Source organism: Zonotrichia leucophrys, chromosome 5 (genome assembly GCF_028769735.1).
Source record: "Zonotrichia leucophrys gambelii isolate GWCS_2022_RI chromosome 5, RI_Zleu_2.0, whole genome shotgun sequence".
In the NCBI taxonomy this organism is placed as follows: domain Eukaryota; kingdom Metazoa; phylum Chordata; class Aves; order Passeriformes; family Passerellidae; genus Zonotrichia; species Zonotrichia leucophrys.
The window spans coordinates 46631791-46646605 of NC_088175.1; the positions used below are offsets into that span (position 1 = coordinate 46631791).

General features: G+C 43.4%; 1 protein-coding gene across 1 annotated transcript in view; it reads left to right on the forward strand.

The window, feature by feature from the left end:
• The window catches only part of SWAP70 (switching B cell complex subunit SWAP70), a 36352-nt gene extending 23872 nt beyond the window's left edge, over positions 1-12480 (forward strand). Inside the window, exons 5-12 of the mRNA XM_064715099.1 lie at positions 689-835; positions 1089-1197; positions 2440-2621; positions 6317-6424; positions 7592-7758; positions 8502-8700; positions 10052-10148; positions 10470-12480. Coding sequence (XP_064571169.1) covers positions 689-835; positions 1089-1197; positions 2440-2621; positions 6317-6424; positions 7592-7758; positions 8502-8700; positions 10052-10148; positions 10470-10585 — 1125 coding nt within the window. The 3' untranslated portion in view covers positions 10586-12480. The remainder of the gene's footprint in view (positions 1-688; positions 836-1088; positions 1198-2439; positions 2622-6316; positions 6425-7591; positions 7759-8501; positions 8701-10051; positions 10149-10469) is intronic.
• The last annotated feature ends 2335 nt before the right edge of the window (positions 12481-14815 follow it).

Sequence of the window (14815 nt, forward strand, 5' to 3'; positions counted from 1 at the left end):
GATGGCACCTGGGAATAGGCACGGCCTTGGCTCTGGACACGTTTCAGTGGCTAGAGAAGCTGAGCACAGATAAAAGCTCTATGTGTAGGGGTGGCTTGGGTTTTTTGTTTGGCTTGGTTTGTTTTTTAAACAAGAAAGCTTCAGCTGTTCTGAATGTTTTCTTACCCCTCAGACCTGTAGAGAAAGATATCTCTGGATGCAATATGCCACAGCACATTTCTTTAATACATATATTTAATACAAGGACATTTGCTGTACATATATATATATACACACACACACATATATATATATACACATACATACACACACACCAGTTATAGATGAAAACCATTACAGAAAAATGTTCCATGGTGTTCTTCCCAATTTCTTCATCCTCTTAATCTGGAATACTCTGAATACAGAGTATGCTTTCTATATGGCTTGTTCATAGTTTATATTGATGTTGGTGTTTCAGTTTCATCTGTGATTTGACTTTTTTGGAAGTTAACTGTCAGACAAAAGTATGTAAGTATTTGGGGAATATGATTACAGAAATGGAAGGTACAACTAAAATACTGACTAACTTTGAAATTGTCTGGGGCTATGAGGTAACTTTTCTGTAGGCTTTGTTGGGTCTTTACATAACCAAAAAAACAGATGGTTCAGCAGAGGACAGGCATTTCAGCTGCTCTCTTGCTTTTAACAGGGCTACATGCTGAAGAAAGGTCACAAGCGGAAAAATTGGATGGAACGATGGTTTGTGCTAAAACCCAATATTATTTCCTACTATGTAAGTGAAGATTTAAAGGAAAAGAAGGGAGACATCATACTGGATGGCAACTGTTGTGTAGAGGTAAAATCACTCCAAAAACAGTGTATGTCTCTAAAGATCAGAATTAATAATTTTTTTGTGTAGGATTTGTGTGGGTATCTTTTAACAGTGCTTTTTTTACTTCATGTGACACCAGTTCATAAAGACCCTTTTAATAAATGCTCTTAGTGCTGGTATTTGTATCTCTGTGACACATAAGTGCATAAATGCTGTTTGACTTTATAACTTAGATTTCAGTGTTTGCAAAGCTAATCTTTATTGTTATCCCTTCTAGGCCTTGCCTGACAAAGATGGAAAGAAATGCCTTTTTCTCATCAAATGTCTTGATAAAACCTTTGAGATCAGTGCCTCTGATAAAAAGAAGAAGCAGGAATGGATTCAAGGTGAGGTTTCAAAAATGCTAGTTATGTGAAAGTTAAGGTTAGTGGAATTCTTACATCAGTGCTTTGCTCAAATCTGAAATTTTTGGTCTTGTGATTTTTTTGATATCTCTGTTTTCGGCATATGGATCTTTAAGAGGTCTGAGACTCAGGAAGAACTAAGGATCCACATAAGGGAAATCAGTTTTTGTCATGTAGGTGCCTCCATTCAGGCAGCCATAACCAAAATGAAATGGTGGTTTTTGTTGTTTTTTATATTCACTGTACTTCTAGGGATGGGGAAGGGAAGCAGTGTTGTAAATCATTGCTTTTGGGGAGAAAGGGAAAGCTTGTTCATTTGGGCACTGTAAAATACTGGCTTTGGTTGTACAGTTTACTTCAAATAGTATGGTTTGGTGAGCTGAGGATAAAGCTGGGAATTAGGGCTTGCTTTTCTATTCCCACAGTAAAGGTGTTCCTCCTGTGAGACCTTCTCAGATATGTGATGGGTACATCCATCTGCAGAGTGAGGTAGAAGCCCTTGCAAAGCTGTTGTTGCCAATGCCATTGAAGAATGTGCAGCAGTTAAATATTTGGAGCTGTGGGCTTTCATTTGCACTTCCCTCTTTACTTGCAACACGTGTTTCATTGCACCAAAGTCAGGTGTATGATGAATGATTCAAAAGAAGACTTTTTTTTCATGGTTGTGGTATGTGAATAAAATACCAAAATCATCTGCCACTCCTCAGCTTTGCTGTCTTAAATATTTTGTCACTGTATGTAAGTGAATGAGAGCTACTTTCTTCCTGGGAGAAAGTTTTCCCTTGGAGTATCTGTAAAAATTCAGGGTTTAAGGTTGGCTCTAGGGAAGACAGGTAACACCTTACTCCTTGTAAGTCACTGAGTCTAGGTAGTAAGAAATCCTCAAGTGTTGGGGTTTTTTGTTGCAGCCGGGTGTATGAGTGACTCACATGTCCATAGCCTGTTACAAATCAATATTGGAATTGATGTAGTGCAGTGGAATTGCATTATGTCAGTTGCATTAGACTTATCCTTGTGGCACACAGCCAGCACTGAGAGCTAAGTGCCTTTCACTTCTGTCAACACACCTTTGTGCTGACAGCCAGCCTGATGAGAATTAGGACAACCGACAACAGTACTGATTTAAAAACACATACAAAAGTTCCACAGCCAGCAGAGCACAGCACTGCAAAGTCTACCCAGAGAGTTGAGCACTGCCCTTCCCGGTTCCCTCTGTCCCTGCAGCCATCCAGAGCACGGTGAGCCTGCTGCGGGCGGGCAGCGCTCCCCCGCACAAGGAGGCGCGGCAGAAGCGCAAGGAGCTGCGCCAGAAGCTGCAGGCGGAGCACGAGGAGCTGGAGCGGCAGATGAGGGAGCTGCAGGCGGCCAATGAGAACAAGCAGAAGGAGCTGGAGACCGTGCGCAAGGTGGGAGCGGAGTCCTGGGATTCCAGCCTGGAGCTCGGTCCCTGTGGCTGGACTGGGTGTCTCTGCTGTTCTGGCACATGGAGCAGACTCCTCCAGGGCAGCTGTGCTTGTTTCAAACCCCTGTACTGGGCAGTCTGGTGAAAAAGAACCTGCCAGCTCTGTGGATGGTGTCTGCAGACAGGAGAGACCAATATTTTCAGTTGCTTTTGGGCCTTTTGTGTTCCTTTTCTGACAGATACATATGTCAAACATGGGGCTTGCTGTGAAGATTTTCTTCTATAGTTTACCCAAGTTTTGTTATGTTATTTGTATGTTTATGGGAACTCTTCTCTTCCCACAGATTAACTTCTATAATTTCTATCTTTAAAAACAAAATATGTGGCTTTTCTTACTTTTAGTTTGGGGTGTGCCTTGAGAATAGCTTAGAACCCAATATTCTAATTCAAGCTCTCCCCACTTGCTGCCTTACATTTTGGCTGCTGAGTCCCTGCTGCTAGAGCAGTCCAGGTCTTCTTTTTTTGACTCTACATGTCTCCACTACCTCCCTAAATTAATGTAAGTTTTTTGCATTCCCATTTAGGACAAATCTGCATCATTGCTTGAATTTTTCATAAATAAAACCCGCCAGTTTTAGCCCTTAGCAAAAACTTCAGTGATCTTTGCAGCTATAAATATTGTGAGGGCATTTAAGGTTTGAAGTCTAAAAAGCAAATAAAATTTTAAAAACTCACATTTTTAAAGTCTTGTCATTGTCACAATTTGTGGCAAGGAGAAGTTTGTCTTTTATAAAATTAGTCTTGCACTGACAGTCCTGTTGTAGGTATTATTCTGTTTGCCTTAAATGGAGTCTGACAGTGGAAAACCATTTTTAAATTTAATTTTGGCACCTGTAGTCTACCATGTGTTTAAGATTCAGAATGCAAAATAGTCAGTAAAGGATAGCCTATGTTACCTTCTACTGCTAAGTAATGTACCCATTAAGAGAAATAATAAGGTTGGATTTCTGCATTGTTTAGTGCATGGAAAATATTTAGGGGGGAAGACAACATGAGAGCAGCCCCAAAGGAGCCAGGAGGATCTTGGCAGGCTCCAGGGAGTTTCATAAAAATCACAGTGGGTAAACTAAAGAGAGTTGTGTCCAGAAGCATCTTTTGAAGTGGGCTGGATTAAAATGATTTCTCAAGGAAGATATCTTAGGCTGTGACATGAACCACTGCACTTTGCCTGGGTGGAACTAGGGGGGAGGCACATTGTTGGAGGAACTGAAAGGATTTGATTAGTTAGAAAACTGTTCTTCAAGGAAAGGGCTTTGTAAATGCTTCAGGAAACTGGATTGTTCTGGGAAGCTCAGAAGTTGATTTGCTGCTGATGGCAGTGAGCCACCATTTATGCAGCATCTGCCAAAGTGACTCTGGGACTGGTTTGTATTCTGGTAGCTCCTGCAGTAGAGTATTCCAAAAGAATAAATGCTTTTATCTAAAATAGATTTTTTTCATATTTTTTACTGGAATTTTGACATGTGCACATTGAACAGACAGGAAGGTAAGTTCTTCCTTGTGTGAGAGCATGCATAGGACATGTGCACCCTTTGTGTTTCAATTTGGGGTCTTGCATGGCCTTTGGGGACTCGGTGCTGTCTGTGCCTGCTGGAATGGTGTGTTCCTGTTCTCTCCCCCTCTAACATTTTCCCTGAAGTGCACAGTTCCCAGTAACCTTACCTGCAGGAAACAGCTTTGTGGATGAAGGAGGAAATTGCTGATACTGAGTGGACAAAGATAATTTTCTTGTTGGCTCTCTGGCCATGGCCTGGCACCCACCTGTGGTGGTTTGCAGGGATCCCAGGATGAGGGAAGAGATGAGAATCTGACTCCATGTTTCAGAAGGCTGATTTATTATTTTATGATATATATATTTTATTAAAACTATACTAAAAGAATAGAAGAATTTCATCAGAAGGCTAGCTAAGAATAGAAAAAGGAATGATAACAAAAGCTCGTGACTCTCAGAGAGTTGGAGCCAGCTGGCTGTGATTGGCCATTAATTAGAAAAAAACACATGAGACCAATCACAGACCCACCTGTTTCATTCCACAGCAGCAGATAATCATTGTTTACATTTTGTTCTTGAGGCCTCTCAACTTCTCAGGAGAAAAAATCCTAAGGAAAGGATTTTTCATAAAATGTCTGTGACACCACCCTTGCCTGTGACTCTGCACATTCACCCTCTCAGCTCAGTATTGGCAATGTTTGTTTAATTTCAGAGTGGGGAAGGAAATCTAGAGGAGATTTCACTTAAATAGGTATCTTGGATTTGCCTACAATGACATGCTTTTGAATGCCCTGGCAGAGGAAGAATGCTGCTTCTCAAACACTGGTATCATTTAATCCTTGCAAAGGAGAGCAGTTCTGTGCTGTGTTCTGCAACATAAACCCAGAAACCTGAACCTTCTTCTTCATTTCTTCTCATCTATTTGAGACCAGAGTGGTACTACAAGCATGTGAAAGAGTGAAAGTTGTAGCTTGGCGGTTTTAATCATTGGGGCATCTCTTCAGTTATCTAGGTTGGTGAGGGAGTGTGGTTTAAATGTGGTACCTTCAGGAGCATGACAGAATCACAGAAAGGTTTGGTTTGGAAGGGACCTTAAAGATCTTAAAGATCCTCCAGTTCCAGTCCCCCTGCTGTGGGCAGAGACACCTTCCACTACACCAGGGTGCTCCAAGGCCCATCCAGCCTGGCCTTGAACACTCCAGGGATGAGGCATCCACAGCTTCTCTGTCCCTGTGTCACCTCCTCTGGGCTTGCTCCAGCAGGTCCCTGTCATCTTTATGTTGTGCCCTGCTCTTACTAAAGGTCTGTGGAAGCAATAAGCACAGCCCAGCATATTAAAAACAGCATCAGATAAGTTTCTTAGAAAAATTTTGTGAAAGAATGGTTTTGTTTTCACTGCTGGTAAAGTTTAGGCTGGTACTTGAAGATTTCTAATCTTGTGAGGATTGAAATCTTGACGAAAGGAAAAACTGGGACCATATGTGAAATCAAGATGCAGCAAAAGTAAAATAAGATGCAAGAAGGTGGAAAGGTATCAGCAGCTCTTTCCCAGGCCTTACCTAAAGTTCCTCCTAATTTCAAGTGATGATTATGGACCAGGATTTTATTTACCTTACTTGGCAGTTTCGGGGATGTTAGAGGGATGATTCACAATCACTTATTCTAGTCAAAGTTCCTGACACTTCTGCTTTCCCATGGCAATTCAGTGCTTCTCATTTCTGTTTCTGTATGAACTCTGTGCTTGCTGGCATGTTTTCCCTATTAGAAGTCCTATGCACTCCTGCTTGAAATGTGGTTTTTCATGATAGTTTTCTATCCTATTGAGGTAGAGGAGGAAAATACAATGATTTCTATCACTTGAGCAAAGCAGGACTCAGGAAACTTGGAGATAGCCAGGTAATTGCCTTTTCATTGGTAAATTTAAATTGTCTTGTAAACAATCAAGATAGTAAATTATATTTATAGGCTGTGAATAATTTCAGACATTAAAAAGTCCAAACTGGTGCCTTGATGCTTTTGAAGGCTTCCTCCATTTTTTAAGAACCAAAAATTGTTAGATAAAGTTCCATTCCCTTAAAATAATTTAGTTTTGACAATTTGTTTTCTTCCTTATTATCTTCCTCCTACCCCCCACCCTTCTCTTCCAGCAACTGGAAGCAGCAGCTGCTCGTGCTGCTGAGGAGGAGAAGAAAAGGCTTCAGACTCAAGTTGAGTTACAAGATCGCTTCAGTCTGGAGCTGGAGAGAGAAAAAATGGTGAGAAGTGCACAAGGGGTTTTGCTGCTATTCCACATAGGGAGCCATGAGTTCAGCAAGGGCTTCCCTCACAGGCAGCCACTGAAAGGATTCCACAGGTTTTGCAGGAGCCTGGAGAATGGAATCTGTGCATTTATTTGAGATGTAGGATTAAAATATTTTTAATGGTGAATTCAAATACTGGAACAGCTTGGTTACAATTTGTACAGCATTCAAGGTTTAAATATGATTGGAAAATTGGGAAAGAAATAGACTGTTTGAAGGATAATTGCAGACTGAAGTTCCCCTTGCAGTTTTCAGAGATGGAGAACCTGAGGCCAGTACTTGCTGTATGGATAAGCAAAATGAATCAGGCATAATCAAAATTCATTTTATGTGTTCCTAGAGCTATTGCTTTTTATTGCTGTGTGTTCTTGTACAATTATACACACACACACAAATATAAAAAATAAAGAAATATTGCTGCTTTACAATACTGTTACTATTCAGCTACACTGAGATTTCCCCAAAGAACTGATTTTCAGTCTTTAGGAGCTGTGTCAGGTTGTTCTTTTAGCTGGGGAAAAGAAGTAGAAAAAGTGATGTGATGGGACATCTCAGGACATTAAGGCACACAGTGCTGCTTTATGGGCAGAGCCTGAATTCCTGAATACAGTCCCTTTCTGAGTCACTGGGATTTGGGTCAGCTGAGGGGAGCAGCCTGCAGACCAGTGGGGCAGGACATTCCAACCCCTTTTGTCCATCCTGTGCCATCATCCAGAGACAGAAGTGTGTGAGATACACTGCTGTCAAGGGGGGAGTGAAAACAGTGCCTTTAAAGCAGCCTGACCTTCATGTCTGGCCTCTCCACAACCTTTCTCTTCCTTCACTTGTGTATCTGTAAACTAAGCAACAAGATCAAGCTGACTGAAATTAGGTTTGAACCCCCGTAGAAGTCCTGTGCTGCAGGAAGTAGGCCAATATAAGTAGCTTGTGTTATTATTTATTTTTTAAATGCTACTAGTTCCACATTTGCAGATCTAGCCTCAATTTTATCAGTTCTGCTCTGCAGTCAGCAGGAAGAGGTTTGTCTCGGAAAACATGGCCTGAGGGAAAGCTGGCAATTCCTTTAAAAATTGGAAAACTGAGTTGAATGGTAGTTTATGTGTCCCAAATTTATGCTGCTAGGTAAGACAAAAAATGGAAGAGCAGGTTGCTCAGAAATCATCTGAACTGGAACAGTATTTACAAAGAGTACGTGAACTGGAAGAAATGTACAAGCAGCTCCAGGAGGCACTGGAGGATGAGAAACAGGCACGTCAGGATGAGGAGACTGTGAGGAAACTTCAGGCCAGGTATGGCTTTGACCAGGTGGAAAAGTGTTTGTCCCCCTGCCAGTAGTGGGTACCTGTGCCCTGCTACTAATGACTGCTTGTCTCTTGGAATGGGGAGCTACATTCAAGTCCAAACACAGCACAGATTTTATTTTTCCTTAAGATATGAAGGCTGAAGCTGCTGTTTATGATTTTTAAAATATGTCTGATTAGCCTTTAGCAGAGGGCAAGCTCAGCAGTTTTGGAAAAGCAGGTGCAGTCATTTTTCCAGGTGTTGTGCATGTCAGCATGTGAAAAACAGACATCACTCTTTTCAGCTGTTTATTTTATAAAGCAGTATCTGTAAAAATGACTTTCTGTTGTATTTTATCACAGGTTTAAACTGCAGTGATAAAGGGTTAAATTTCCTCTTACAGGAGCTTTGTGGAGTGTGGTTTTTTCCTTCATATACTCAGTTCTCCTAAGACAATGAAGATAACTTATGCATGCCTGTTTCTTCTGGGGCTCTGTGTTGTGTATTTGCATTATTGACTACATTTTCTGAATAGCCCTTTGTAACAGTCAGACTGCCTGCACTGCTGGCATGACACTGAAGGCAAGCCAGCTAACAATCACTTTTCCCCTGCTTCCCAAGCTTTTTTAAAAACAATATTTTCTTTCCTTCTTTTTTTAAAAAAAGAGGAAAGAAAAAATTAGTGATTTGGCTTCCCTGCATGGATACAACTCGTGTTAAAGCGCAGTTAACATCACAATCCCCGTTGCAGATTGCTGGAAGAGGAGACAGCAAAGAGAGCTGAACTGGAAAAATGGCATTTGCAGCAGCAACAGACCATTCAGATGACAGAAGCAGAGAAGCAAGAGCTGGAAAACCAGAGAATGATGAAGGAACAGGCTCTTCAAGTGGCCATGGAGCAACTGAAACAACTTGAGTTGGAAAGGAAGGAGGCCCTTGAGCAGTATGAGGTGAGCTGCTCTGGTCATCAACCTCTCATCCCTATCCATAGATTGAATTTGAAGTTCTTCAGTGTTATACTTCTTTAAGGGTTAGCATGGCACAAAAGTTATAAGAGGTAGGATAGTTGGGTTGGTTGAGTTTTTGTTTTTGTTGGTTTTGTTTCTAGTTTTTACTCTGTTTCTAGACCAGTAGATACATTTAAAGAAGAGGATCTGTTTCAGACACACCTCTGAACCTCTTTTATTTATTTTTGTCACAATTTGCATGCAGGCCAGCTCAGTCACATCCTGGAATACTCTGTGTACATTTGTTTTCTGCTGCAGTCTCACTTCATGTGCAGTCCCACTGCTGCCATAACTGGGTGCATTTTGCTTCTGATGTAGTAATTCTTGCAGTGTTTGGATGATGTCATGGCACTGCATTGTCTTAAACAGAGGAAAAGTCAATGTGTTACTGTAGACACCTATTCCTCCAAAATGTATTTCAGCCCTGAATGGAAGTTAAGGATAGGTAGGAATTAGCTCAGATTCCCAGTGTGCAGCCTTGAGTCCCATAAAGCCAGGCCTATTCTCTGCTCCACTGAGTGTTTCTGGGGGAGGTCAGTAGCTGTTCATGGGAGAAATAAGAGCCAGAATCCAGCAAGTACAGAGGTTGAAGTGCTGCACACTTCCCAGGGCTAGAGAGGTGTTGATCCTGCATTTATTTAGGTCAGGAAAGAAAGCCTGGCTGGGTTTGTGTTTAGCAGGGGAGGGTGTTTATGGGGTGAGCTCTGAAGGACAAGCCTGTCTCGCCTGGCACAGAACACAAGTGCTGCACTCACTGCAAGCAAGGGCCCAGCTGGGGTGGCTGTGGCCACTTTACAACTTCCCAGGGGGATGTTACATCTCACAGCATCACAAGATTGCTTCTGGCCAGTACTTGGCTCTTTTTTAGGTGACATCTCAGGCTTTTTGTGTGGGAAGCATAATTTACTACTACAAAGGAATTGCTGAATACAGTAGACATATAAAACCACAAAAAACAAATCCAGAAAACAATTATTTTAGAAATAATTAAACAGAAATTCTACCCTTCCATTTGGAATTGTCCAAAAGACCAGTCTAGGCTGAAGAATGAAGACTAGCTTCATTACACAGCTACACAATATTGTAAAACCTTGTTACTTTCGGATTCTGGCTTGTCAACTTTTTTATTTTTTTTGTGGAATGTGGTAGTGACTAAGTTACTTAGGATGGTTCCACATTAAACAGAGAGCTGGGGGAATAAGCATGGTTCTGGCTTTTGGTTTAAAAGGTGTTGTATCCTTATATAAAAACAGAGTAAAGCTGTTGTTTTCAAGTGGGCTCTGTCTTATTTTAGGAGGTTAAGAAGAAGTTGGAAACAGCAGCTAACAACACCAAGAGTTGGAAAGATAAAGTAGCTCATCATGAGGGATTGATTCGACTAATAGAGCCAGGTGAGTTATCAACAGAAGAGTTACAAAAATATGTATTTATTCTGTCTCATGCACTGATATCTCTTGGTGGCTTACTGAAGTCTGCCTTTTCCTGTAGTTTACTGGTTCACAGCAGCCTGTAAGTGTCAGCTTTTGTGACAATTTCAGATGGGAGCTTCCAGGTTTTTCCCTCTATTGGCCCTACTATAATGATTTTATTTTCATTATTCTTTGTTTCTTTTATGTTTAAAACAAGGCAAGGATCAGCCTGAACACTGCATTGTGGGAGTGTGATATCCCTGTCACAACTGCCTGTCTTAGGTCTTGCTCTCTGTCTTCCAGGCTCCAAGAATCCTCACTTAATCACAAACTGGGGCCCAGCCGCTTTCACTGAAGCTGAACTGGAGGAGAGACAAAGGAGCTGGAAAGGGAAGAAAGCCACTTCCACTTCAGAGTGACAGTGGCAGCTGACACGTGGCCCGGAACAGGAGCCCACCTCCCTCGTTCTGCTTTGCACAGAGCAGCCTCTTGCTTACAAAGTTAGTTTGCTCTGCAGGTTGGGCCTCTCTGCTCATGAAATGCTGTTTGCCGTGCTGGAGGGTCTGCTCAGAGCTCAGCCATTCCAGTGGGTGGAGTCTGACAGGAGATGCTGTTTTCCCTCACTTTTCCAAGACTTTGCAACTGAAAGTTTATATTGAAATGTAGCTTGTGACAGACAGAGTTGTTCCTATAGTAGCCTGTAACAATCTGACAGCAGCTAACCAGTCAGGCAGCATCACTTTCATTCCAGAAGGTCAGGGAAGCAGTTGTTCTGCTGGTTCAGTTTAGTGTCATTTCAACCAGGAGAAATCAGTCCTGGAGGTTGTGTCCAACTCTGAGATGGAGCATTACCTTTCTTTCCTCCTTTTACTTTTGCTGTCCCTCTGTTGCTCTCTGCACAGTGCTTCCCTTGGCAAGGACGGGCTGCCATCACTGGGTGCCTGCTGCCTGCTTGGATTTGGTGTCCCGTTTCCCTCTCTTTGCAGGAATCCAAACAAAAGAACTGGAGATAGGCATGTAGAAAACACTGCTGTAAGACATTTGGAAAAAGTAGTTATGCAAGACTGTTTTTGTACTGTCTCATACTTGAGAAGAGCTAAATAAAGCCTTGAGAGTTCTCTTCATAGTATAAAAGATGAAGTTTTGGCTCACAGATTTCTGAAGCAGGTCAATGGAAGGTGGTAGCACACATAGGGCAGATAGCTTTTGTGTCAAGGCTGTGTTTGTGCAGGAAATCTGATTATAACATCCCACCATTTTTAGATGGAGCACTGTCTTACTTTTAATTGGAGGTCAGATTAAAAAAATGTAAGACGAAATGTTTTTTAAAAGCGATAAATGTGTAGTGATACTGCTTTAGAAAAAATAAAAGTAATTCCTGTCAATAAAATAACTTCAGTCTTTCTAGTACCAAGGCTTCCCAAAGAGGCTGCTGTTGTGCCTTACCATTCTCGCCTGGGACAAAGCCAGTTTTTTCTGTTTCTGTAGGGGAAAGGAACAAGGCTGTGACTTTGCTTTGCATATCTCCCACACCAGCATTGCTCAGTAAAACAGGATTCCTCCCAACTTGTACAGACATTTTGGGATGCCCCCTCAAGGAGCAGGTGCCCACTGGTGTGGCAGCTTTGACTGTACCCTGGCCATCCATCCCTAACCTGCTTGTTAGTTCAGCTACATGTTAAATTATTTGTAGTAAATAAGTGAATTTTTCAGGAGGATCAGCAGTGCCTTGCTGTGCAGCACTGTGATACTTGGGTCTTGGAAGAGCAGAAGCTGTACAGAAGTGGTGTCCAGATTTGGAAGTCATGAATAGCATTTTATTTGCCTATTAACTAAGACTCACTCAAATACTGAATCTTCTCAGACATTTATTCTCTGGTTGTATTTTTGTACTAATTGAAATCTTTAATGTTTCAGTAAATGGAGTGGTGATTAGAATGGCAGGAAAATCCAGGATCTTCCTATTTATACTCACTGTACAGGAAAACAGTAGTTCCTTAAACTTGATAACAGTGCATTTTTTAAAATTGATCACATTTACAGAAGCAATGTGAATAAAAAACCCACCCACCTGTAATACAATTACTAATCTACACAAGGTTAAACTTTGCTAAAGGAGCTGGAACAGTATTTGTAACTACCAAACATCTTATGTGGAGAGCAGAAGGGGTATTGGGGCTAAACTTGTTTAATTTTTCTAACAGTCTTTATTTTGGAGAATGTTTTTTTAAGAACACCAAATGCTGCATGTATTCATATTTTTTACTGTTCTTTAGAAATGGCTGTTTAATAAAGTAATATAAAGTCATTTGCATTTTGGAATTAATGGATGTCTTATTGCCTGGGTTTCTTTTGGCCTGTTTGAATTCAAAATCCAGTGACTGTTGTGTGGAGGAAGTTTAATGGTCGGACCAATGGGATGTTAAAGGCATTATAAAGGCAGTGGTCACCTGGTAACACAAACAGCCTTTGTTTTAGCAGCACTCCTGCTCTTAAATGTTCAAATTCAGTACTCCTTGGTGCAGGATGGGGCAAGGGCAGAGCAGGCTCAGCAGGGAGCTGTTGGGGCAGACACACAGCAGCCCCTCACAATGTGTCAGCCCTATCTGTCTGTCTGTCTGTCTGTCTGTCTGGCAGAAGAGGAAATGAGATAACGTTCCTTTTAGTTTCGTCGTTTCTGCTTGCTCTGGCAAATCAAAAAAGCTTTGTGTGAAGCCTTGCTCAGTAAAGCTGGGGGGTGTGGTTGGCTTAAAAATTAAACCATTTGCATGCCGAGCAGAAATACCACTTGAGATTGAGCCCCTTAGAAGGGCACTGAGCGGCATCCCAAGGGAGCACAGAGCCGTGAGTCACTGGTGGGGCATGGAAATCTGCATCCTGCTGTGCCGGCATCTCCTGATCCCACAAAGCAACGAGCCAGCTCCTGGTCAGGATATCCCACTGAACTCTGGGGTTAGGGATGCCACTGCTCTGCCCAAGAAGCCCAAACTACACCTCAGGCTTACACAGAGGCCAGGGGAAAGCTGTGCCTGCTGTTCGAGGGCTCAGCCCACTTGTTTTTCTCTGCCAGACTGAGGTTTCATTTACCTGCTGCTGCTGGAACAGTCCTGCAAACCACAGCCCCAGTACCGTGCTGTTCCCTCTACAAACAGGATGGGGTTTGGTTTAGGGTTTTTGTTTGTTTTTGTTTTCTTTTCCCTGTGACCATTTTATGGGGCTGATTTATGAGCCATGCTCCCTGGATCGCACATTCCCAAACTGTAACAGGCTGGCTTCCAGCAGCTCATGTTACTCCTGTTTCACGGTCCTGCATGAGCAGCCTCAAAAGCAAAGCCTCTGTGGGGAAAGGAACAGTGTCTTGGGACAGAATGTGTATCCTGGAAAGGTGGGGAATTGGAAGCAGGTGACCATTGAGGTCCCTTCCAACCCTAGCCATCCTGTGGTGCTGTGTCTCAGTCATGCAGGACACCTGGAATAGGAGTTGCACCATCCCTCTCAGTGAAAGCGAACAGAAAATAACTGCTCTGATTTTTATCTCAAATATGTGAAGCATTTTGTAAGCAATTTCTGAGCAAACCGGTGCAGGGCCAGGAAAGGGGATATCCACAAGGCCTTTCAGCTGCCTTGGGGTGAGAAGTCATGATTTGTTCCCAAAAGAAGCGGTGCTGAAGGGCGGCAGGTGTGCCATACGCTTGTCCTGTGAGAAGGGCAAATTCCTTTCACACTTAACAAGATTTTTAGGAGCTTTCCTAGTCTCGTGACTTGAGAATTTTGTCTCTGCCTTTGTTGTGTTTTTTTTGTATTTTTGTTGTTTGGGGGTTTTTGTTTGGCTTTTTTGGGGTGTGTTTTTTTTTTTTGTTTGTTTAACAAATCTTTTGGGGTCACTGTGGCAGCCCCGCGCCGCCCGCCCGGCGGCGTCTCTGCCCACGCCGGGACACCGAGCAGGGACAGCGGGAGGGCTCCGGGCCGGCCCCGGGGCGGCTCATCGCTGGGCTCCGGCTGCCACCTCGTGGTGGAGCAGCCCGCCGTCCCTCGATGGTGATCCCGCGGTACTCCCGGCCGTGGCGGTGTCCCGGGACAGCGACCTTGGGAAAAGCGCCGCGGCTGCGGCACCGCCACCGCCTCCCTGCCCTGGCCACAGCAGCCCTGACCCTGCTACAGGAGCCCGGAGTTGCTCTGCTAGCTCAGCGTGCCCACAGACATCCCGTCAGCGCGGGAAAAATGGATTTTTATTGTTGTTGTTACCACGGGGCTGTGAGCTAATTCAGACATATTTTCCGAACAACCCGCGAACAATGTGCCCAGTGGGATGCAGCATCCCGCAATCTCTCAACTGCAGGGACAGCTCGGGCGCCGTGCGGCTTCCCTGAACGCAGGACAAGAAAAAACGTGCGAGGGAGGTTCCTTCCCTGCACACAGCCTCTGCCCAGGTGCTATGTGCGCGACCCGAGGCTGCAGGAGCGGGGCCGAGCCGAGACAGTACACAGCATCACGTACTCCCCTTTCGGAGCGGCACTGCCTGTGGATGGGAGTGGCACGCTGGCTCCTGAAAATCCACGCAGCGCAGGATGGTTCCCAGACCCAAGGAGGCACGAGTGCCGAGTCGGGCTGGTTTGATAGAGACAAGTGGCTCCTACAATCTGCCAGCC